The sequence below is a fragment of the Oncorhynchus tshawytscha genome, linkage group LG31 (genome assembly GCF_018296145.1).
Source record: "Oncorhynchus tshawytscha isolate Ot180627B linkage group LG31, Otsh_v2.0, whole genome shotgun sequence".
In the NCBI taxonomy this organism is placed as follows: domain Eukaryota; kingdom Metazoa; phylum Chordata; class Actinopteri; order Salmoniformes; family Salmonidae; genus Oncorhynchus; species Oncorhynchus tshawytscha.
The window spans coordinates 17179900-17205512 of record NC_056459.1 but is presented as its reverse complement, the minus strand read 5'-3'; the positions used below and the strand labels follow the sequence as shown (position 1 = coordinate 17205512).

The 25613-nt window shown below is 44.3% G+C and overlaps 1 protein-coding gene across 3 annotated transcripts in view; it reads right to left on the bottom strand.

Moving 5' to 3' along the window:
- Window positions 1-25613, bottom strand: part of LOC112229617 (septin-7) — a 52464-nt gene that overhangs the window by 17865 nt on the left and 8986 nt on the right. For all 3 annotated transcript variants that reach the window (XM_042310544.1, XM_042310545.1, XM_042310546.1), the window contains 5 exons: window positions 23534-23636; window positions 14546-14652; window positions 4125-4225; window positions 3838-3972; window positions 2407-2524 (listed from right to left, as the gene is read on the bottom strand). In XM_042310544.1, coding sequence (XP_042166478.1) covers window positions 2407-2524; window positions 3838-3972; window positions 4125-4225; window positions 14546-14652; window positions 23534-23636 — 564 coding nt within the window. The remainder of the gene's footprint in view (window positions 1-2406; window positions 2525-3837; window positions 3973-4124; window positions 4226-14545; window positions 14653-23533; window positions 23637-25613) is intronic.

The following is a 25613-nucleotide window of genomic DNA, read 5'->3' as shown; positions in this document are numbered from 1 at the left end:
GAGAGAGAGAGAGACAGACAGAGACCGAGAGAGAGAGAGACAGACAGCGAGACCGAGAGAGAGAGAGAGAGACAGCGAGACCGAGAGAGAGAGACAGCGAGACCGAGAGAGAGAGAGAGAGAGACAGCGAGACCGAGAGAGAGAGAGAGACAGACAGCGAGACCGAGAGAGAGAGAGACAGACAGCGAGACCGAGAGAGAGAGAGACAGACAGCGAGACCGAGAGAGAGAGAGACAGACAGCGAGACCGAGAGAGAGACAGACAGCAGAGACCGAGAGAGAGAGAGACAGACAGCGAGACCGAGAGAGAGAGAGACAGACAGACAGAGAGAGAGAGAGAGACCGAGAGACAGACAGCGAGACCGAGAGAGAGAGAGACAGACAGCGAGACCGAGAGAGAGAGAGACAGACAGCGAGACCGAGAGAGAGAGAGACAGACAGCGAGACCGAGAGAGAGAGAGACAGACAGCGAGACCGAGAGAGAGACAGACAGCGAGACCGAGAGAGAGAGAGACAGACAGCGAGACCGAGAGAGAGAGAGAGACAGACAGCGAGACCGAGAGAGAGAGACAGACAGCGAGACCGAGAGAGAGAGAGACAGACAGCGAGACCGAGAGAGAGAGAGACAGACAGCGAGACCGAGAGAGAGACAGAGAGCGAGACAGAGAGAGAGAGAGAGGAGACCGAGAGAGAGAGAGACAGACAGCGAGACCGAGAGAGAGAGAGACAGACAGCGAGACCGAGAGAGAGAGAGAGACAGCGAGACCGAGAGAGAGAGAGACAGACAGCGAGACCGAGAGAGAGAGAGACAGACAGCGAGACCGAGAGAGAGAGAGACAGACAGCGAGACCGAGAGAGAGAGAGACAGACAGCGAGACCGAGAGAGAGAGAGAGACAGACAGCGAGACCGAGAGAGAGAGAGACAGACAGAGACCGAGAGAGAGAGAGACAGACAGCGAGACCGAGAGAGAGAGAGACAGACAGCGAGACCGAGACAGCAGAGACAGACAGCAGAGACAGACAGCAGAGACAGAGAGGAGAGCCAGCGAGCCGAGACAGCGAGCCGAGACAGCGAGCCGAGACAGCGAGCCAGAGCCAGCGAGCAGAGCCAGAGAGGGAGAGCCAGAGAGGGAGAGCCAGAGAGGGAGAGCCAGAGAGGGAGAGCCAGAGAGGGAGAGCCAGAGAGGGAGAGCCAGAGAGGGAGAGCCAGAGAGGGAGAGCCAGAGAGGGAGAGCCAGAGACGGAGAGCCGAGACGGAGAGCCGAGACGGAGAGCCGAGACGGAGAGCCGAGACGGAGAGCCGAGACGGAGAGCCGAGACGGAGAGCCGAGACGGAGAGCCGAGACGGAGAGCCGAGACGGAGAGCCGAGACGGAGAGGAGACAGCGAGCAGAGACAGAGAGGAGAGACAGAGAGGAGAGACAGAGAGGAGAGACAGAGGAGAAGAGAGACAGAGGAGAGGAGAGAGAGGAGAGAGGAGAGACAGAGGAGAGAGAGAGACAGAGGAGAGGAGAGACAGAGGAGAGGAGAGACAGAGGAGAGGAGAGACAGAGAGGAGAGACAGAGAGGAGAGACAGAGAGGAGAGACAGAGGAGAGAGACAGAGGAGAGAGACAGAGGAGAGAGACAGAGGAGAGAGAGAGGAGAGACTGCGAGCAGAGAGAGAGGAGAGACAGCGAGCAGAGACAGAGAGGAGAGACAGAGAGGAGAGACAGAGAGGAGAGACAGAGAGGAGAGACAGAGAGGAGAGACAGAGAGGAGAGACAGAGAGGAGAGACAGAGAGGAGAGACAGAGGAGAAGAGAGACAGAGGAGAGGAGAGACAGAGGAGAGGAGAGACAGAGGAGAGGAGAGACAGAGGAGAGGAGAGACAGAGAGGAGAGACAGAGAGGAGAGACAGAGAGGAGAGACAGAGAGGAGAGACAGAGAGGAGAGACAGAGAGGAGAGACAGAGAGGAGAGACAGAGAGGAGAGACAGAGAGGAGAGACAGAGAGGAGAGACAGAGAGGAGAGACAGAGAGGAGAGACAGAGAGGAGAGACAGAGAGCAGAGAGAGAGGAGAGACAGCGAGCAGAGAGAGAGGAGAGACGATAGAGTCTTGCTCCCCTCTTGTTTTGTCCATCTAGGGCAACGAGTCACAAATATTAATTCTCCCTCACACTGAAGGGTCAGTCAATACACAGGATGAGGAAACTGTTCTCAGCACACACACACGCACTCTGTGCAACAACTGTGCAGCACTTATTTATTGCATGTGTTCTCTCCCACAGGAATAGTTTGCATAAACTACTCATCACACACCCAAACTGTTGACTTCTGCATTCAGATAAAAACGTGTTTATTTTAAACAAACCATAAACACACAGGCCTCCCATAGAACACTGTATGTACACAGAGCCAACACACACACCTGCTTCTTGAACTGTTGGCACTCCTCAGGAGTCATTGTGTCCGCTTTGGCAATGAGGGGGATGATGTTCACTTTTTCATGTAACCGCTTCATAAACTCTATATCAAGAGGCTTCAACCTGGAGAGAGAGAAGAGGAAAACTCAGATTGCACAGCTTGGCCCACCTCGGGACTAAATAACAGCATTTCTTGTTTCCAGAATGAATCTCTAGCTCCATGGCAGCATTGCTGCTGAAACTGCACATCTGGCCGGCCCACAACACATTGTAAATCCACTGAGCAGAACAGGATTCTTCTGTTCTGTCTGCCTGAAAACAGTTCTAATTTAAACAGCCATCACATTGGTATTTCATACAGAGTTACAGACTCCAGACTGTTTGTGAAAGGAGATGCTGGGACATCTAAGCAACGTTGAATCTTGGCATGCAGACAAGAAAAAGTTAAAGGGCATGCCAACAAGTACAAGTCTCCGATCTGACTTGGCTGGCTGTGGCTAGATGAAACTTTACGTTCAGAGAGATCGCTCAAAAGAACAGAATGAATATCGCACTTGAGAAATTATTGTGTTTTAGTCTTCATTTTGAAAGATCAGTTTGTGCACACACACACACACACTTCGCTCTCTGCCCTGGTTCCAGCTGTGCTGGTAATGTGCTATGAGAGTCCCGTGGGGACACAGAGGAGACAGATGTTAACTGTGAATGGAGCCATACGGTGCTAGTCCTCTTGGATGACTACAGACTGCTGCCAGCCAGCCAGGCACATGAAGAACAGAACAGAACAGAACAAGGACTTGGTCAGAGATAGAGACACTTTGGGCCAAGATGGTGAGGGGCACTGACACCCAAATGGAGAGAGCGCTGGCCTGTCAACTGAACCTTTGTTTATGGGGAGCACAGAGCAGCCCAGTGTTGGGATGTAATGTAACAGCAGGGACAGCTGTGTGTTGAGCAGAGCAGAGCACGGACTGGAGCCAAGATACAGAGGAGAAACAGCCTCGAACAAAGTGAACCCAGGAGAGGACAGATTACATAAACGTTGTCCCAGTGTGCCTCTCAGCAGTCCTAGTAGGGGTTCAGCGTGGGGTCGAGGGTGGGGCGGGCAGCTAGGCCTAATTGAAAACTGACAGCTATACTCCTCACCAGGGGCAGGAGTGTGGATGACCAGCTAGTAACATGTAAACAGTCTTAGGCTACACAGTAGTTGTACTACTGATTTCATCCCGTGAGCAATACCCCATCTGCCCTGTTAGGGAACATTCTCAAGAGCTATAGGATCATGCTCAATCTCAAATGAGAGAATGAAAATACTGGATTCTTCACCCTTGAAAAATTATTGACATTTTGAGAAGCGACACAATATCAACTGTGATTCAACACTGAATTTCAATGTTGTGTTTCAGAATGGAGACCATACCAGCTGCAGTACCTACCCATGTCCAGAGGGGGTGATGAAGTAGAGGCAGCAGTGCACTCTGTTGTCAGGCATCTGCCGTCTATTGACCCGGGACTCTGAGTTGAGGTAATCCTCAAACTTACTGTCGATGTGATCAATGACTGGCTGCCAGCTATAGGAGAGCAGAGCACAGACATTACTTAATGTCAGGTAACAGTGACTACATTTAATGTAGAATATACACATTCGGATAGAGATATAGGGCAGGTTAGTCAGTCAGTCAGACGTACCAGTCAGTCAGACGTACCAGTCAGTCAGACGTACCAGTTACTGTTGTCGACAGCGTCTCCGAACCCTGGCGTGTCAACGATGGTGAGAAGAAGCTGAACTCCTCCTTCCTTTACCAGCACCTTAGACTGCTCCACCTGAGATTGTAGAAAACACTAAATAATTACAAGACAGACAGCACGGAATCATAGTGAACTTCTAAAAACACCATGACATCAATATCTCCCCATGTATGGTTCATTTGAAGGATGGGGTTTCCCAAACTCGGTCCTCGGGACCCCAAGGGGTACACATTTTGGTTTTTGCCCTAACACTACACAGCTGATAAAATAAGAAACTAATCATCAAGCTTAGGGGAAAAATATATATATTTGCACCCCTTGGGGTCCAGAGGACCGAGTTTAGGAAACGCTGGAATAGGGACATGTACAAACATGCATTGCATCAGTGTGTGTATAACTTGCACTAATCGTGACAGTTTGCAAGATCTCCACCTCAGAGCACTTCTCCTCTGAGGGGATGGGCTCAGACTCAGGGGCTTGTTTAGGAAGTCTGACATAGTCCTTTCATCTTAATGTAGAATGTGTCTGTTCGGAGAAGTTAGCTATACATCAAACTACAAAAGCCCAGGTAAATATTTTATTGATCATTAACAAATATAAATCACAGATGGCGATACACTTGTGGAGGGTTGCCAGCCAGGCAGACTGAAGATGAATCCAGCAACATAGTCTTAGAAGATCTTTGACCTCAGACCCAGAGAGAGCTCTAGTTATATTTGGCTGCCCACCTGGAGTGTCCAGTACAGGGTGTACAGAGCTGCTTGCATATTGGCCTCTTAGCTGAGCAGAGCTTTAAAATCAGCAGGCGATCCAGACCAGCCCTTGTAATTAGCAGATGAGCTGCACTTCAATGATTAAACCAGGAGGAACAGGTGAGTGAGTGCATGTCGTGTTCCGCTCAGATTGCAATGGAAGCAATCATTGTGTGTGTTAAACGCAGCTCTCTGTACAGTAAAAGCAAGCTCAGTTTTATTAATTGTACACAGACCACAACATAAAACCCTACTATACCTCATGCTTTCACAAACATCACCACAACCGGATGTACTTTGTGATATAAGCAGCCTTTTGTTTACTTGATGGCGTGCTTCATTGACGTAGGAACATTTTGACAAAGCCAGCCCAGCCGGCAGCCATTGGTTTTCCAAAGAGCAGCACATTTGGGTTTAACCACAGGCAGCCAAACTGAGCCGTCATCTTCCACTTAGACAGAACCACAGAATGCCCGTGGTCTGGGCCTGAGGCTGGGTTATGGCTGCTCTCACTCAGCCCACTAGCTGGGCCCTGGCTAAAGGCTTCCTCTTCCCCACACAGCCCTACTGTGGGCAGGCCACCCCTTGACCGGCTAACACAGAGCAACGCCCTGAGAGCTGATTTAGCTAGACCACTGAAAGAGAAAACGAGTGCGTTTTGGTTGGTGATAATCAAACTGATTTAGGCGAGAGAGAAGGGAGAGCGAGAGAATAACAGAAAAACTGATTCAAAGTCCCCCAAAAAAAACACAAAAAAAGGAGAGACTGAGGTAATAAAATAGAAAACAAGTGTTTAGTGGGTGATCATCTATTTCCAGTCTGCTAGTGAAAGGGATCAGTGTTGAACCTAAAGAGGTGTGTCCTGCCAGGCCGCGAGGTAGGTCTACTTTCTGGGTGGGTGACTCGTGTTCCAAATGGCATTCTATTCCTTATAGTGCACTACTTGGACCAGGCCCATAGAGCTCTGGTCAAAAGTAGTGCACTATGTAGGATGCAGACATGCGGCTGTTTGAACAGGCCACAACACTAATAATGAAACCATTTAGAACAGCTAGCTGGCTGGGCAGAAAGAAATAACACTAAAAGCAGGTGTAACTTTCACTTATTTTTCACAGGTATCATCTTATCAGTTCATCCTCAACAGTTTACAGAAAATACCGCCAACTTTGATTTAAAAGACTACATTCACAAGCAGGAAATGGATACTTTCGACAACCATTCTTGACCCTGAAAAATTGCATACTTTTCAAAACCGATGGGTTCTCTTCTGAAGCAAGTTTTGAAAACAAAGATATGTCACGTGTGAACTAATCTGTGTGTGTGTGTGTGTGCTCTAGCCACAGAACAGTTTAACTTCAGGGAAAACGATGAGGGAAAAATTGCACGGTTCGATTTATATTTATTTCCAGGCAGTAAATCTACAGAGTTGTCAGTTGACGAGAGTCACTCAATCGTCAGCGCTGGAATGCACACAGCTTTTTTTTTTTTTTTTAAATAGGGCAGCGTGAAAACACGTCTGTCACCCCCTGGAGGATTCTTTACTGTGTGTGAAACGTTGACCTCCTTCCTCATCCATTAACCCTGCTAGAACCATACATTAAAACCAGTAGATGGTGATAGCACTGAAGTCATTCACGTATTCCTACGGAAAACTCCCAATGTCGCATGAAGCCAGAAGTACTTGAATTTGAAGCGTGCCAAATTGCTGAATGGGGCTGAATGGCACCAACAACAAAAATTGATAAGGATCATGGTCAATGTAGTCATTCTCATCCTGCCTGAGTGTCTCAACCGGGAGACTCCCGACCCGTGATTGGTCTGTGTCAGCACTGTGTTACAAGAAAGTAGTATTCAGAATGGTTTTCTATTTAATAAAATATCTTGATTAGTAGCCACATTTTTAATAATTCACAGTGGGGATCAAACTTCATCATAAACTAATTTGAGCCCAAAATCAAATCACCAACAAAAATTGTGGGGGTCGTTCTGGCGATTGTAATTTACATAGGCTTTCAAGGGCAGACCAGGGCTTTTGGCAATAATAGGTTGCTATGCACCAGACCAGACACTGGGGGTAAAAACACAGCTGTTCATTCCAGCTCACAGTGTGTGTGTGTGTGTGTGTGTGTGTGTGTGTGTAGTGCTGCCTTTTACTGCCCTACCCTTACATTTACAGGAATCGATCATAATGCACATTAAACTCCTTTCTCTTTACTTGACCTCTAACCCCCTATTCATAGACCTCACCCTGGTCCTTTAAGCACCATCAGACTAGGACTTTCTCCCTTTTTCCTCTCTCCTTTCTTGGTCATACTCCCTTTCCCTCCCTCATCTCTTGGCTGTCTTGTTGTGGCCAAAACTCAACTGGTTACCGATAGGTGAAGTTGGAAGTTTACATACACCTTAGCCAAATGCATTTAAACTCAGTTTTTCACAATTCCTGACATTCAGTCCTAGTAAAAATTCCCTGTCTTAGGTCAGTTAGGATCACCACTTTATTTTAAGAATGTGAAATGTCAGAATAATAGTAGAGAGAATGATTTATTTCAGCTTTTATTTATTTCATCACATTCCCAGTGGGTCAGAATTTACATAAAAGGCAATACTAATTGAGTGTAAATTGTTAAACTTGGGTCAAACGTTTCAGGTAGCCTTCACAAGTTTCCCACAATAAGTTGGGTGAATTATGGCCTTTTCCTCCTGACAGAGCTGGTGTAACTGAGTCAGGTTTGTAGGCCTCCTTGCTCGCACACGTTTTTTCAGTTCTGCCCACAAATTTTCTATAGGACAGAGGCCAGGGCTTTGTGATGGCCACTCCAATACCTTGACTTTGTTGTCCTTAAGCCATTTTGCCACAACTTTGGAGGTATGCTTGGGGTCATTGTCCATTTGGAAGACCCATTTGCAACCAAGCTTTAACTTCCTGACTGATGTCTGGAGATGTTGATTCAATATATCCACAGAATTTTCCAACCTCATGCTGCCATCTATTTTGTGAGGTGTAACAGTCCCTCCTGCAGCAAAGCACCCCCACAACATGATGCTGCCACCCTGTGCGTCATGGTTGGGATGGTGTTCTTCTGCTTGCAAGCCTGCCCATTTTTCCTCCAAACATAACGATGGTCATTATGGCCAAACAGTTCTATTTTTGTTTCATCAGACCAGAGGACATTTCTCCACGAGAGTACTATCTTTGTCCCCATGTGCAGTTGCAAACCGTAGCATGGCTTTTTTAATGGCGGTTTTGGAAAAAAAGTAGATGCAAAAAGTAGATGTCCTAACCAACTTGCCAAAACTATTGTTTGTTAACAAGAAATTTGTGGAGTGGTTGTAAAACGAGTTTTAATGACTCCAACCTAAGTGTATGTAAACTTCTGACTTCAACTGTATCTTCTCAGGCTCCATCACAGCAAAGATGATTGACAGTGGCATAAATTATTATTATTATTAAATGGTTTCATTCATGCCATTCAACCGACTGCACCCTTTACAGTGTCATGAATGGCAAGAGCTAGTGTGAGACATTGAATGAACAAAAACTGATATGGACCACTCCCTGTTTGGCATGAGTTAGATGGTACTAAAACAATGTAACGGTAGGAGGAGAGGGATCTTCCGTGTGTGTGTGTGTGTGTGTAACCACAATGACCTCACAGACAGACAGGGAAGAGGAACAACACTGACCGTTTCGCCACAATCCTCTCCACTACAGTTGGTTTACTCAGCTGTGTTTCACAAGGACATTGGGCTGACAGACTAAGCACGCTAAGCACTAGCCTCGTCCCATACCCTCTCCATCTGTTCTTAACTAACCGACAGACGCCTACCCTAGCCAGGTCCAGATTTGATCAGCCAACTCCTTTGGTCAGTGGCAATGAGCACTGGAGTTGGCTGAACAGGACAAATACATCTGGGACCAGGCTAGTGCCATCCCTCCAATAACATAATATACCATAACATAACCCTTATCAAGCTCTAGTCATTCATCCCTCCTCCTCCTTTAGGATAAACAAGCATAGAGTTCCCACTAATTACTCTTTCCTCCTTGGATCCTGACCCTGCCAAGTTTATCACCAAACCTCTAGCATAATGCTCACTATTGGAGCCAAAGGAAGCAGAGAAAACACAGATACACTCTAATCTCATTTAAACTTTAATAAGTACTTAAGGGTGTAATGCGCAGGTAAACACATTGGTGGGTGCTGGGTGAAAACAGAGCAGACTGATGTCTGGGCTTAGTGGAGATTTAGACTAGTGTTGAGATGGAACAATTCAAGAGAAATGCTGGAGCTTCTGTGGGTGAAAGCTAGCTACATGGAATACCACACACCCAGGCAGAGGCTGTTTCTATTGGCAGTGAATCATAGAAACGGGATCACTTTCATGCAACTTCAAAAGGGAGGTACAATACAATGTGGGCATCGTTCTTGGAGGGATATTTCTGTGAAGTCTGAAAACGAGATAGCAGTCCTGCTGCACACCTACTGTAACCTGATGCTGAAGGCCCAGGAGAGGAAGCAGGTCCAACTAAATGGCTAACCATTGATCAGGTGATGATGTCATCATAAGACAGTAAACCACAAGTCTGGCACCTTCAGTACTACTTCTTGTTAGTACTATGACTACTTCCTCTTCTTCAACTGGCATGGCGGCAAGTAGTGGTAGTAGTGACACTCAGACAGATCAGATCCTCCCGCTCCCTTCTCTTTCTCCCGCTCTCTCCTTGTCAGTCTCCCTCTGTTCCTCCCTCAACCTTCAAATCCACAACCCTTAGTAAGGACTGGGACTTTTACTGCCAGTGCTGCCCCAACAAACAAATACACAAACAACCTGGGTAGTCAACCCAGGGCAGAGGAGAGATTGACTGCATCACTTCTTGTGTTACAAATTCCAAATTGTCTATTCAATCAGCTAACATAAGGCATGCAACAAGTTTCTTCACAGTCCCAAAATATAAAACTAAGTAAATGTGATGCAAAGTATTATATAGAGGCATGATTGAATGGAACTACCTGCCTTCTCAAATCCCTCAAGCAAACAGCAACATTTGCTTTCAGAAAACAAATAAACCAGCACCTCACAAGACAACGCCTCTCCTTACTGACCAAAAAAACGATTAAAAAAAATATCCACTCCTCTTCCTCCCAAGAACATCTGGTGTTTGGGTTAAAGATAAGATGTGCATTGGCACTGTGAACTCAAACAGGCTGTAAGAGAAACAGTGGCGAGATAGGACAGTCTCTCCATGTCTTTTTCTCCACATGACATTAGCTAGGCTTTAGCTGGAGGAAACTGATGTATGGGACTGTGTTCATTTTGTGAATGTCTCCACCCCAGTGTAACTCTGTTCAGCACCACTAACTTATACTTTAACCAACTATATCTGGAGGTGACTAAAATTTTATGTAAAGTCAAGGCCTTCACGGTTGCTGAGGCAACATACAGTACATATGGGATTGGGTAAACGGCTCCAACCTGGTGTGACTTTTTTTTAAAAGAACTCCACCAAGATTACCACAAGAGAACCACTATGACCCACTGGGTGGTATTTATCATCTTAAGATTAACGAAATAGTATCTATGTGCCGGCTTTTGTGTAATGTTACTAAGCATGGACTGTTGAGACTTAAGTGTATGAAAGTGTGTATTGTTTTCAATTTAGGGAAAGGGGGATAGCTAGTCAGTTGTACAACAATGCATTCAACTGAAAATGTGTCTTCTGCATTTAACCCAACCCTTCTGAATCAGAGGTGCGGGGGGGCTGCCTTAATCCACGGCGACCGGGGAACAGTGAGTTAACTGCCTTGCTCAGGGGCAGAACGACAGATTTGTACCTTGTCAGCTTGGGGATTCGATCCAGCAACCTTGAGGTTACTGGCCCAACACTCTAACCTGTCCATGAGTTGTCATCGTCTATAATGTTCTGTATTATTTCATGTTTTGTGTTGACCACAGGAGGATAACGGCTTCGTTAGCGGCAGCTAATGGGGATCCTAACAAAATACTCAAAGTGACTCATCAGCAGACTGAGGATTGCACAGCTATGAAGCAACAGGCTTGCAGAAGTACAGTACATCATCCTGGCAGGCCCTAAAACCTGGCACGACTCAACCACTTTACTAACTTTGGGCCCTCTACAGGCACACCAGCACCAGCCCAATGACATGACCATCACTACAGCACTTAACACATGCATCCTCACCTACCTTAGCCTGGGGGCGAGTCACCCGTTCAATCATCACAGGAAAGTATGTTTGGAGCGCCCCTCTGTGCTGTGATGCACGTGCATAGCCAATCCAATGGCGTTCACACACACTGCAGGCTGTTTATGGCTTTCAACACCAGGAATTGGCCTGGAGGACATACTTGACATTAAATGAGATCCAATGACAGACAGAGCTTGTATGTGTGTGTGTGTTAGGGAACTCATTCAGGCAGCAGCAAGACGAATAGAATAAACCAAAAGGATGGGACATTTTTGGGAATCCTCTTAACTATACATTAGGCTCATTAAAACAGATAGCCAGCTCTCTCAGCAAAACATTTACAAATAGGTGTCTGCAGTGGTGTAGACATGTTGCAAATCAACTATGTGATGTTTTACAGACGTTTGAATATTCCATATACAGAAACATGGCAGTGTCAGTGATAAAACTGGACGGGAGATGACAAGTATTTCTCAACGTGTGGGCAAATAGAATAGGAGGGACTATCTATAAAATCACTAATACCATTCATATCCCACTGTCAATACCACTACCACTATACCAGTAGAAAAACCCTGGTTTGGACCAGTGTAGGTGAATCCATAATCCTACACAAAAATATTAAATCTCTCAACCATTTCACTGCTTCAATGAAAAATGACATTATGAGTGTGTGTGTGTGGTCTGGTTGGTTGTAAACTGATTTCCCAGATCCCTTGTTTAAAAAATGACTTGTGTCAGGCACAAAGTAGATGTGCTAACCGACTTGCCAACACTATAGTTTGTTAACAAGAAATTTGTGGAGTGTTTGAAAAACGAGTTAAGGATTCCAACCTAAGTGTATGTAAACTTCCGACTTCAACTGTATATATAAAATTGTTTGGTTTCTTTGACATTGAGGCTGAGCTACAACCTAAAAAATAGACTTTCCTTGGGAAGTTAACTGTCACTATCAATAGACTAAGCTATTCACTTTCTGTACAATAGAAGATGTTTAAACCCTGACAGCTTTAAGAGAAGCACTTGGGACCATGTCTCGTTGGGTTAAACCACAGAAGAATAGTAGCCAGCAGTTAAATCTTACATTTTTTCTGCATTGGTAGGCTTACTTTGTCTGGGGTGGAAAGGTAGGCCTAACTTTTGAAAGTATCATGCTCAGTCAGATTCCTAATGACATCTCAGATTTAATTATTTGCAAACAGGGATAGTTTCGTTGCAAACAAGGCACACTAATTTGGCATTGGAGAAATATGGTCAGTCCCTTGATGGGAGACCAGATTCTGCTGGAAGTGGTGTTGGGGGGGGGGGCAGTAGGAGGCACCCTTTCCTCTGGTCTAAAACAAAATATCCCAATGCCGTGATTGGGGATATTGCCCTGTGTAGGGTGCAGTCTTTCGGATGGGACGTTAAACGGGTGTCCTGACTCTCTGTGGTCACTAAAGATCCCATGGCACTTGTCGTAAGAGTAGGGGTGTTAACCCCATTGTCCTGGCTAAATTCCCAATCTGGCCTTCATACCATCATTGCCACCTAATCATCCCCAGTTTACAATTGGCTCATTCATCCCCACTCCTCTCCCCTGTAACTATTCCCCAGGTCCTTGCAGTAAATGAAAATGGTGTTCCCAGTCAACTTACCGTGTGAAATAAGACAGACCCATCTTTGTTCATTATTGGCCTGTAATTCCAGTAATGTGTGGGGTATTAAAAAAGATTCTGCTAATATGTAAAATGACATAGAATTACATGAAATGTTTTTAAAAAGGCAATTTCTCAGGCCTGCAAATACGATGATAGATTCAGCCCTGTGCGCTATCAAAATTCCTGCGTTGCCATGTAATACTTAGAGAATTAAAAATTGTTTCTAAAACAGCATGTCTAAGGCTCTGGTCTGTCCAATAAGTGATGGTAAACGGTAGACATGTTCTCTGCTATCCACTTTGTTTTCATTATTATTTGGGGTATGGGGTAGAGGTTTTATTTTTTATTTAACCTTTATTTAAGTCTTTATTAAAACTAGGCAAGTCAGTTAAGAACAAATTCTATTCACAATGACTGCCTACTCCGGCCAAACCCCGATGACGCTGGGCCAACTGGGAGTCCCATAGGGCAGCGATCATGGTTGGATGTGACGCAGCCTGGATTCTAACCAGGTACTATAGTGACGCCTCTTGCACTGAGATGGTGTCTTAAACCACTGCGCCGCTCGGGAGCAAGCAGGGTCACTTGAATTGTTTTTTATTCAACAAAAAAAAAGCTTTCACGGAGGGTTTAGGTACAAATACATTTTCTTGAAGGGAAGGCCATCCATTTCAGAGATGTCCAATTATCTCCATTTAACCCTTATTTTAAATAACGTTCACTCCCTTAGCGAGCGCAACTAATTTCCCCTGACCTGAGCATCAGGGCGGCAGGGTAGCCTAGTGGTTAGAGCGTTGGACTAGTTACCGGAAGGTTGCAAGTTCAAACCCCCGAGCTGACAAGGTACAAATCTGTCGTTCTGCCCCTGAACAGGCAGTTAACCCACTGTTCCTAGGCCGTCATTGAAAATAAGAATTTGTTCTTAACTGACTTGCCTAGTAAAATAAAGGTTAAATAAAAAATAAATCTTCTGTCTCAGTAGTCCGTACTATTACACCTACAGAGAGGAGGAACATGACTCGAGTTATAATGAAATGTACTAGTTATCTTTCCAGCAAAAACTCCCTGCTGCCATTTGTTTTGCACACCATTCGTTTTCCCAGTCGATGAGTCAGTCGCCACCCCCTTGATATTCTGTATGGTTACAGAGGCCCATCTCTTTGCAGTCAGTCATTCCTCCTAGTCTAAGTAGATGAACTGGTTGTAGGCCTTGTTATTCAGACAGAAGACAGGGCAACGGTGGTACCAGGTGATGAGTAGATACCACCCTGTCGGAGTGTAACAGGTTATGAGTGGCCTAGTCTGAAGCATGTCAGAGAGCAGGTATGAAGTGGAGGGAGGGCCAGGGCTGTGACATTAACGACCCAAAACAACACAGAAAGGGCTGGGTGGGAGCTGGCTGGGGCACATCAGATCATTTACCAGAGAAGAGCAGGCCGTTTGTGTCCAAAAGAGGAACTTATGGGTAAGTCAGACAGGATGGAGACATGTTACCTAGCTACCACCCTGCACTTAAAGCAACAGAAAGGGGAAACAGCTTTTTTAATGTGGCGAGTGAGCTGAAATATTTATCTTCTTTGGGAAAAGAACAGTCATTTCCTTTTAGAGGCGGGAGAGACGGTATCTACTAATCTGCTACAAAAGAGACAGAAGTATGTTTTCTCCTAGAGAGAAACACAAGTAGGGCGTTGAAAATGAGTTGAAGCTATGGTGCATAGTTTATTCCTTGCGTTTCTATCTGTTCCCATTCAAATATACCATGAATAAATCAAATAGATGGGGCATCTTAGTGTTTACCTGTACAGTCTTCTTGATTCTGTGGGAGGGACCAGGGTATTCAGGAGAATACAAGTCTGTCAGGAAGAGGGAATTGATCAGCGTAGACTTCCCCAAACCAGATTCACCTAGAGAAGGGGGAGGGCAAAGAGAGGGGTAGAAAGATTACATTTCACACTGTTTTTCTAATCCTTGTTCACACCAGACCGAGTGGCAACATGACAATCTCGAGATGCCCTCCCAATCTTTAGAATTCTTTAAATGTCTCACATTTAAAGAAAATTTTAAACAGGAAATAAAATCATTTGAGCTGCCTCAACTGATGTAACAAGCATTAAGTCAAGTCAACTTTTATTATTAGTCATATGTGAAGGATACGCATGGTATACAGCATCCAATGAAATGCTTACTTGCAGGTTCCTTCTTGATGCAACAAGAAATAAAAGATAATACAAACAAAGTAAATGGCTCAGTAGAATAGAATAAACATTTTATCATAAGTATTATACAGGAAGGCACGATTTATAGTCAATATTTACACTTGTAAATTGTGCAGTGTTTAAATGTAATATGCGATGGAGAGAAGGAAAGAGAAAGGCGAGGGAGGGTGGGCTGAATATCTTTCCTCCCAGTCAAATTATTTTCCTGTCTGCATTTCAGGAATCTAAATCAGGGATTCTTCTGATGAGGGAAGCCTGGGGATGGCAAAGTCATACTGTTACAGTGACTAAGTCTAACCACAAAAGATTTAGGGAATTTGTCTTGGACACAATAACGGTTCAACTTAATTTTGTGTCTCCCTTTCCAACATGCTGTATATTGAGACTATATCCAACCCTTTCCCATGATTTTAATTGACTTACAGTATATTTCAATGAACATTCCCAAATATTCGTTCCATAGTACTCTCATTCAATAATATGCTCTGGAATTTGTATATGGGCTACATTTTCCTTCAATGTCTGTCAGATTTTCAGAGAACAATCCCAGGTGCCTCCTTATGTCTGGGTAACCCAACGCCATCAACAGTATACATAGCAACGGTTGGCATGGGGACGGGGGCAATGAGAGCGGCTGAACAATGGGAGATGTGTGATGAAGGGGGCGGGTCTGGAGTCACATGCTGGGCTGGCACAGGACTGCATCACACTGCTGCTGCGTGCACCAACCGTACTCCCCCTGCCCTGTGTTTTTCCTGACCTTCAGAAGTTAGGCCCAGCCTCCAACAACTCACTACTGCCAATTAACCAGCTACTGAACACTTGTGTGCAGGGAAAGAGTGAGAGCGAGAAAGAGGCAGAGATGGAGAGAGCAAGAGAGACACCACACAAAGGAGAGCACTCTTTCGCTCTCCATCCCTCAAAGAAGCTCTCTCTACGCACTCTTTCACATGGTAAATGTGTCCTGCAAGGGCTACAGCCACACTGACCTCACAGTAACGGAAATGTTCTAGCGGTTGGTCTGTTGAGGAACAACGTGGATATTTCTTCAGGACGGAAGTCAGGATTTAGGGCCTACTCCCCTCACAGAGAGCTGGCTGGAGAATGATGGAAGGTGGGGAGGGGACGTGTTGCGGTCTTGTGAAAACGGCTGGCTGCAATACACCCGTCTTGAAAATGTCAGCTTGCATTAGGGAAACCATAAGCTGACAGAATGGCAGACCCAAGCGGATTCAGCCTTCAGTGTCTGAAGCTGGTCCAATACAGATTCAGATCCAGCAGCATTGATGGGCAGAGAGAAAGGAAGCTTAGCTCTATGGCCACATAGAACACTACACATCTCTCTGGGTGGGAGGATGGAGTGAGGGATAGAGAGAAGGAAGGGAACGGGAGGGATGGAGCAAAGAGGGGGATGGCGGGATACCAGAAAGCAAGTTGTCTATTCAACATCAGAGCTGGGTCTGCTTGTTTTCTGAGAGAGAGGGAGGGAGTGATAGATGAAGAAAGGATGGGAAAGAGGGTGAGGGGGGGGATATCAAAGCTGATAAGCTACTCAGAGGTTGAGTTGCAGAATTTGTTTGCGGAGTAGGCCTCAGACAGGCCTCTTAAATCCCTATGGCCATGGAAATGAGGATTGGGATTTCCCTACACTGGGCTATAGCTGGGGCCTGCGAAGGGATCTCCCTGCACTGGGATGGGATCATCCGCAGTGGTCTGATGACAGGGAAAACCGGAGAGCAGTTAGCATGGATGCTACTGTTTTAGCCTAACCCCCCAACGCAAAATGTGTCATTGTTTGAAAACCAGTCAATTGATTATCTATCTACAAAGGGCAATGGAAGACTTATCCTTGAAGCACTGCAGTGTTTGTAACAATGTGACAGATCTGACACATTAACAGTATTAGGTGAAGCCTCTGATTGTACAGCTAGATCTGGATGCTATGCTGGTTTATGTGACCTGGACCTAGAAATTAGCATTCAAGTGCCACCAGACCAGAGCATGACCCTCTCAGTGCAGCCCTGCCTAGCCCGTCCCCGCCAGTGGCACTCCTTGGTCAGCAACCAACCCAGCCAGCAGTATACTTCCTTTAAAGGAAATTTCCAGCAGCTGTGTCAACCATGGAGGCTTATTCAGAGGAACTTCACCCTGCTCTGCGTGCAAGGAGAGAGGAGCTTCCTGGGGCGGGGGAAGCAGGAAAAGTTTGGATTGCAGAGAGGGAGGGGAGACAGTTTGTTAGTTCATTTGACGGCGCTGCCTTCTACTGCATTGACACGGGACAGAAAATACACTGACTGCTGAAATTAAAAGTGCTTCTGTTCAGAAACTGGCTGAGGTAAACCTGCTTTCACTGTATTTAACGTTCAGGTAAAGTATGTCTCAGATGATAGCGCGTGTGTGTGTTGAAAAAGGGGATTTTCCCTTCAAATAGGGAACAGGAAAAAAGACGATAAAACTTTATAAGTCTGGCTAGCACGTGACAATACTCTTTAAATATCTTCTAGCAAACCCATCAATTTCCTTTAACGAGTTAACAGTTTCCAGAGAAGATAAATACTTAAATGCATTAAAAAGTGTGTCAACGAAGGGCAACCACAATGAGCTGAACTACGGCTGCCTGCGGTGCAGTAGCCATTCTAGCCAAGATCAAGGTCAAACATGGTAAATCATTAGCAAATATTGACTTTTTCCGATGGATGCAAACATCTGACTGCTGCGGCCCACTTTCACTGACTTGGGCTGCTGACAATCAGTTCTGACCAAGAGAGCCTAAAGCCTGTCGTATGCTTGCTTTCCAGTCGAAACAGTTCACACATATATTATGACAATTGTGTGACGTTTTTGTTCATTTTAGTGTTCGGCAGTTTTTGGGGGTTGCTGTTCGTGCACACAACTTTTTCACTTGAGGCAAGTCGAAGTTCAGTAGCCGAAATCTATGCCTCTTTGTTGGTGATTGGTCAACAGTACTACTCCTAGGAGTAGGAACTATGGATGGGATTCTTCAATTAAATGCTTGTCATTCAACGAGAGACTGGTTTTCATGCGCCTTTTTTTCCCACTTGAGAAATACTGCAACAAACATCTGATGTAAAATTGCTCAACTAAGACCCCCCCCCCCCTAAAAAAGTCCAAATTTAATTACAGATACTCTTTTACCCCTTTTTCTCCCAAATTTCGTGATGTCCAAGTGGTAGTTACAGTCTTGTCTCATCGCTGCAACTCCCATATGGACTTGGGGGAGGCGAACGTCAAGAACCATGCCTCCTCCGAAACACGACCCTGCCATGCCGCACTGCTCGCTTAACCTGGAAGCCAGCAATTGTGCGCCACCACACGTCTCCCGGTCATGGCCAGCTGTGACACAGCCTTGGATTCAACCCAGGGCTGTAGTGACGCCTCAAGCACGACAATGCAGTGCCTTAGACCACTGTGCCACTTGGGAGGCCTAATTACAGATTTCTTGATTTATCTTTGATTCATTTTCAATATTTTGAGGAAGTGTATACTGGCTGTTGTTCAAAAAGGCTTTACAGCGAAAGCACCATAAACAATTATGTTAGGTCAACACCAAGTCACAGAAAAACACAGCCATTTTTCCAGCCAAAGAGAGGAGTCACAAAAAGCATAAATAGATACAATTAATCACTACCCTTTGATGATCATCAGATGATTCATGTTACACAATACATGTATGATTTGTTCGGTAAAGTTCATATTTATATCCAAAAATCTCAGTTTACATTGGCGTGTTATGTTCAGTAGTTCTTAAACATGAGGTGATTTTGCAGAGCCACATCAATTTACATTGATAAACGATACAACTATTATACATGGAACTTCTCCTTAATGCAACCGCTGTGTCAGATATCAAAAAAACTTTACGGAAAAAGTATACCATGCAGTAATCCGAGTTCGGCACTCAGAGACCAAAACAGCCAAAGAGATATCCGCCATGTTGTGGAGTCAACATTAGTCAGAAATAGCATTATAAATATTCACTTACCTTTGATGATCTTCATCAGAATGCACTCCCAGGAATCCCAGTTCCACAATAAATGTTTGATTTGTTCGATAAAGTTCATGATTCCAAATAAAGTTCATATGTCCAAATATCTCCTTTTGTTAGGGCGTTTGGTAAACAAATCCAAATGCGCGTTCAAGTCCAGCCGAAAGGTCAGACGAAAAGTCCAAAAAGTTATATTACAGGTCGTAGAAACATGTCAAACGAAGTATAGAATCAATCTTTAGGATGTTTTTATCATAAATCGTCAATAATGTTCCAACCGGAGAATTCCTTTGTCTGTAGAAAAGCAATGGAACGCAAGCTAACTTTCACATGACCGCGCATCACAAGCTCGTGGCAATCTGCCAGACACCTGGCTCAATCGCCTCTCATTCGGGCCCCCTTCACAGTAGAAGCATCAAACAAGGTTCTAAAGACTGTTGACATCTAGTGGAAGCCTTGGGCAGTGCAAAATGACCCCACAGACACTAATGGGAATGGCAATGAGTTGAAAAACTACAAACCTCAGATTTCCCACTTCCTGGTTGGATTTTTCTCAGGTTTTCGCCTGCCATAGGAGTTCTGTTATACTCATGACATCATTTAAACAGTTTTAGAAAATTCAGAGTGTTTTCTATCCAAATATACTAATTATATACATATTCTAGCTTTTATGGCTGAGTAGCAGGCCGTTGACTCTGGGCACCTTATTCATCCAAGCTACTCAATACTGCCCCCCCCAGTCACCAAGAAGTTAAAAAAGTATGCGAGACGTTTGCGTCATTTTGCAGAGTTCTGCTAGGAGCAAATTAAACCTAGTATATGGGCACCTTTAAAATACTTTGGCACACTTCACATTGCAACCAGGGACATTACATGAGTTCTCTGGTAATTAAGAAAACACACAGAGCGAAGCAGCAGAGTAAACAACATGCACTACTATCAGACAATGCATCTCCTACAGCATGACATGAGCTCAGCTTCAATTACCCTGCCATTCTAATTACATGCTCAAGACAAAATTTAACCTATAACTGTCTTTTTCCTGCGAGCGCAGCAGAGGGGAAATTCCAGGGAGAGACCACTTGAATGCTTCTCAACTCTACTCAGACTGACAGCAGTGAGTCTGGAATAACAGGCAGGCATTCCCCCTTTTCTCCTCCTCCCTCATTATTTCTCTTGCTCCCACTCTCCTGGCCCTGGGGCAGGTGGGCATGGGTTGACTCAACAGCCCGCAGCCAACCACAGGGCCTGGGGACAGAAAATGACCTCACTAGGGTGTTCACAGCCATTTCCTGTACAGCCAAGTTTGGTACAGTGCCTTCAGAAAGTATTCATAACCCTTGACTTATTCCACATTTTGTGGTGTTACAGCCCAAATTCAAAATGGATGACATTGCTTTTCTTTTTTTCTACCCACCTACACACAATACCCCATAATGACAACATGAAAACATGTTTTTAGAAATGTGTGCAAATTTATTGAAAATGAAATACAGAAATCTTATTCACACCCCAGTGAATAAATGTTGGAATCACCTTTGGCAACAATTACAGCTGTGAGTCTTACAGGGTAAGTCTAAGAGCTTTACACACCTGGATTGTAAAATATTTGCACATTATTCCATTTTCAAGTTCTGTCAAGTTGATTGTTGATCATTGCTAGACAGCCATTGTCAAGTCAAGCCATTGATTGTCAAGCCAATTTCAGTCAAAACTGTACAACATTCAATGTCGTCTTGGTAACAACTCCAGTGTATATTTGCCCTTGTTATTATTGTCCAGCTGAAAGGTGAATTTGTCCCTGTGTCTGTTGGAAAGCAGAAAACAAGGTTTTCCTCAGATTTTGTGATGTGATGTGTAGTGTTTGCCCTAAGCATAACGCTTTCTATTCAGGACATAAGGTTCGGCATCCTTCTATTCACTGTCATTTAGTTCTCTTTTCCACATTTTTTGCAGTTTTACTTCAGTGCTTTATTGCAAACAGGCATCATTTTTTGGACTGTCAATTTGGAGGTTAGTATTGTGGAGTAACTACAATGTTTTTGATTCATAAATCAGTTTTATCCCATCACAGCAACTCTGTTTTAAAGTCACCATTGGCCTAATGGTGAAATCCCTGAGCGGTTTCCTTCCTTAGGACGGACACCTGTATCTTTGCAGTGACTGGGTGTATTGATACACCATCCAAGTGTAATTAATAACTGCACCATGCTCAAAGGAATATTCAATGTCTTTTTTTCTTTCTTTTTCCCCTCTTCCAAATAGGTGCCATTCTTTGCGAGGCATTGGAAAACCTCCATGGTCTTTGTGGTAAAATGTGTTTGAAATTCACTGCTCTACTGAGAGACCTTACAGACAATTGAATATGTGGGATACAGAGATGAGGTAGTCATTCATACAGTTGAAGTCAGAAGTTTACATACACTTAGGTTGGAGTCAATAAAACTCTTTTCAACCACTCCACAAATTTCTTGTTAACAAACTATAGTTTTGGCAAGTCGGTTAGGACATTACTTTGTGCATGACAAGTAATTTTCCCAACAATTGTTAGCATACAGATTATTTCACTTATAATTCACTGTATCACAATTCCAGTGGGTCAGAAGTTTACATAAGCTAAATTGACTGTGCCTTTTAAACAGCTTGGATAATTCCAGAAAATGATGTCATGGCTCTAGAAGTTTCAGATAAATGATGTCAATTAGCCTGAGTCAATAGGAGGTGTACCTGTGGATGCATTTCAAGGCCTACCTTCAAACTCAGTGCCTCTTTGCTTGACATCATGGGAAAATCAAAAGATAACCTGAAAGGCCTCTCAGCAAGGAAGAAGCCACTGTTCCAAAACTGCTCCAAAACCGTGAAGCACAGGGGTGGCAGCATCATGTTGTGGGGGTGCTTTTCTGCAGAAGGGGCTGGTGCACTTCACAAAATACATGGCATCATGAGGGAGGGAAATTATATGGATATATTGAAGCAACATCAAGACATTAGTCAGGAAGTTAAAGCTTGGTCGTAAATGGGTTTTCCAAATGGACAATGACCCCAAGTATACTTCCAAAGTTGTGGCAGAATGGCTTAAGAACAACAAAGTCAAGGTATTGGAGTGGCCATCACAAAGCACTGACCTCAATCCTATAGAAAATTTGTGGGCAGAGCTGAAAAAGCATGTGCGAGAAAGGAGGCCTACAAACCTGACTCAGTTACACCAGCTCTGTCAGGAGGAATGGGCCATAATTCACCCAACTTATTGTGGGAAGCTTGTGGAAGGCTACCCGAAACGTTAGACCCAACTTAAACTATTTAAAGGCAATGCTACCAAATACTAATTGAGTGTATGTAAACTTCTGACCTACTGGGAATGTGAAATAAATCATCCTCTCCACTATTATTCTGATATTTCACATTCTTAAAATAAAGTGGTGAGCCTAACTGACCTAAGACAGGGAATTTTTACGAGGACTAAATGTCAGGAATTGTGAAAAACTTTTAAATATTTAAATATTTAGTTTAAAGTTTAAATATATTTGGCTAAGATGTATGTAAACTTCCAACTTCAATTGTACATGCAACTTGTGAAGCAACATTTTGCTATAACAACAGGGTTGAATACGTTTTGACAAGACATTTCAGCATTTTTAATTACATTTGTAAACATTACTAAAAGCATAATTGACACACAATCTCAATTTAATCCATTTAAAATTCAGGCTGTAGCAACAAAATGTGGAAAAAGTCAAGTGTTGTGAATACTTTCTGAAGGCACTGTACCTCTGGGCAGGACTTATGGAACAGAGAGGACGGAGTGGAGAATGGCAGGGATGTAACGGTGCCTACACCCTGTGTCTCTTTCCCTCTATCCCTCGCTCTCTTCAGATGTTCAGGCTCCAACTCTGGCTGCATGAATGGAATTACAGGAAACCTTCCACCCACAATCCAAAAGGCACATTATACACACCACACACCGACACAAATGTACAAACACATTCCACAGTATGGGTGAAATAAACCCTGCCTACACTCCATTACTCAAGCACATTTGTTTTAAATATGGTTTCTTCAAGTCCCGCTTTACATGCAAGACAAATGATCCCAACGCAACAGAAGGCATCGCTAATGCATTTTAACAGCCAGCTGCCAGCACTACGGCATGACAAGATTCCTGACTGTAAAATTCAACATAGACATGAACGTCTATGGCCATGTGTAGGCTATATTACATATCCACATACATTTCTTACACAGATGTGTCCGCATCTTTCGAACAGAGACATCACCCTATTCCCCATACTAACCTACTTTTGATCAGCGCTCTATGGACCCTGGTCAAAAGTAGTGCAATACATAGGGATTACGGTGCCATTTGGGACACAGACGGAGCCTCCAACAGTCATTTTCATGCATACTTCACTAATCCATACAATAATATGTAAACAGCTTTTTACACAGCAGTAAAATCTCCATCTGTTTTTCCAGATGAATACCAGGTTCTTTTTTCTGTTCTTTTGGAGTCTTACTTGGAAAAGAGCGGGAGACGTAAAATAGGATGCAAAGATCTCTACTCACCCACAACCATGAGAGTGAACTCGAAGCCTCTCTTGACAGACTTTCTGTACACTTGGTTTGGGAGATTGGCAAAGCCCACATAACCTTCCAGAAGCTTCTGTTGCTGTAGACCAAAACATCAGTTAATGCTTTTCCCCAACTGTCCAGGCAGGTTTCAAGGCTAAACAAAAGTCTGGTTACGAACACTGTTGACTTATTGCTTCAGTAGCTGGGATATCACTTGCCTATAACAACTGATGACTTGACAGGTTCAGGAAATACATTTTTTTTTTTTAAACAGCAACATGGACAATTTGTTGAATAGAATTCAATCATTCATCAGATAATTTAATTCTTATGCCCAATCTAACATTCTTAAACTATACATACACAAAAGTATGTGGACACCTTCAAATTAGTGGGTTTGGTTAATTCAGCCACACCCATTGCTGACAGGTGTATAAAATCGAGAACACCCTCATGCAATCTCCATAGACAAACATTGGCAGTAGAAAGGCCTTAATGAAGAGCTCAGAGACTTTCAACATGGCACCGTCATAGGATGACGCCTTTCCAACAAGGCAGTTTGTCAAATTTCTACCCTGCTAGGGCTGCTCTGGTCAACTATAAGTGCTGTTATTGTGAAATGGAAACGTCTAGAAGCAACAACGTCTTAGCCTCGAAGTGGTAGCCCACACAAGCTCACAGAACGGGAACGCCGAGTGCTGACGGGAGTAGTGCGTAAAAATCGTCTGTCCTCTACAGAGTTCCAAACTGCCTCTGGAAGCAACATCAAACCGTTCTTGTGCTGTCGGGAGCTTCATAAAATGTGTTTTCATGGCCGATCAACCGTACACAAGCCTAAGATAACCATTCACAAAGCCAAGAGTCAGCTGGAGTGGTGTAAAGCTCGCCGCCATTAGACTGGAGCAGTGGAAACACATTCTCTGGAATGATGAATCACGTGTCACCATCTGGCAGTCCGACAGACTAATCTGGGTTTGGCGGATGCCAGGAGAACACCACCTACCCCAATACATAGTGCCAACTGTAAAGTTTGGTGGAGGAGGAATAATGGTCTGGGACTGTTTTTCATTGTTCGGGCTAGGCCCCTTAGTTCCAGTGCAGGGACATTTTTACATTTAAGTTATTTTGCAGACGCTCTTTTCCAGAGCGAGTGAGTGAAAATCTTTACGCTGCAGCATACAATGACAATCTAGACGATTCTGTGCTTCCAACTTTGTGGCAACAGTCTGGGGAAGGCCCTTTCCTGTTTCAATATGACAATGCCCCTCGTGCACAAAGCGAGGTTGATACAGAAACAGTTTGTTGAGATCGGTGTGGAAGAACTTGACTGGCCTGCACAGAGCCCTGACCTCACTAATGTGCTTGTGGCTGAATGAAAGCAAGTCCCCGCAGCAATCTTCCAACATCTGGTGGAAAGCCTTCCCAGAAGAGTGAAGGCTGTTATAGCAGCAAAGGGGGACCAACTCCATATTAATGCCCATCATTTTGGAAAGGGATGTTCGACAAGCAGGTGTCCACATATACTTTTGTTCATGTTGTGTCTCTTAACAGTGTCAAATAAGTAAATATTATAGCCTAAATGTACAGTGGTAATCGTTAGGTAATCAGTCACAATAATACTTACAGCTGGTTTGGAGAAGTGTGCAGGTCAAGATGGTTGACAGTGAGGTGGTGGTGGATGAGAGGAGATGCAGAATGATTCACAGACCACGGTAGACAGGTGGAGCACCACACCATTAAAAAAAAGAGAAGTGAAATACAGTATATCAGTTAAGATCGACAAATGAGTCCACTATCCATCTTGTGTCAGAATAACACATTCATGCCTGCGGATAAAAGCCCTGGCGCACTCTCAGGTGTCAATCACACCTGATAGGTCTTGCTTCTCTATTTTGCCTATAGCACTCAATCAGAAGAGCAGATGTGTGGTGGGGGTACACATCATTTTGGTTTGCTTGGTTAATGCTAGTTCCTGCATCTCTTTTACCAAAAATGTAATTTTTATCAAATAACTATGAGTATAACCATTCTTTTCCAACTCAGTTTCTTTATTCTATTTGAAGAGATGTTACCA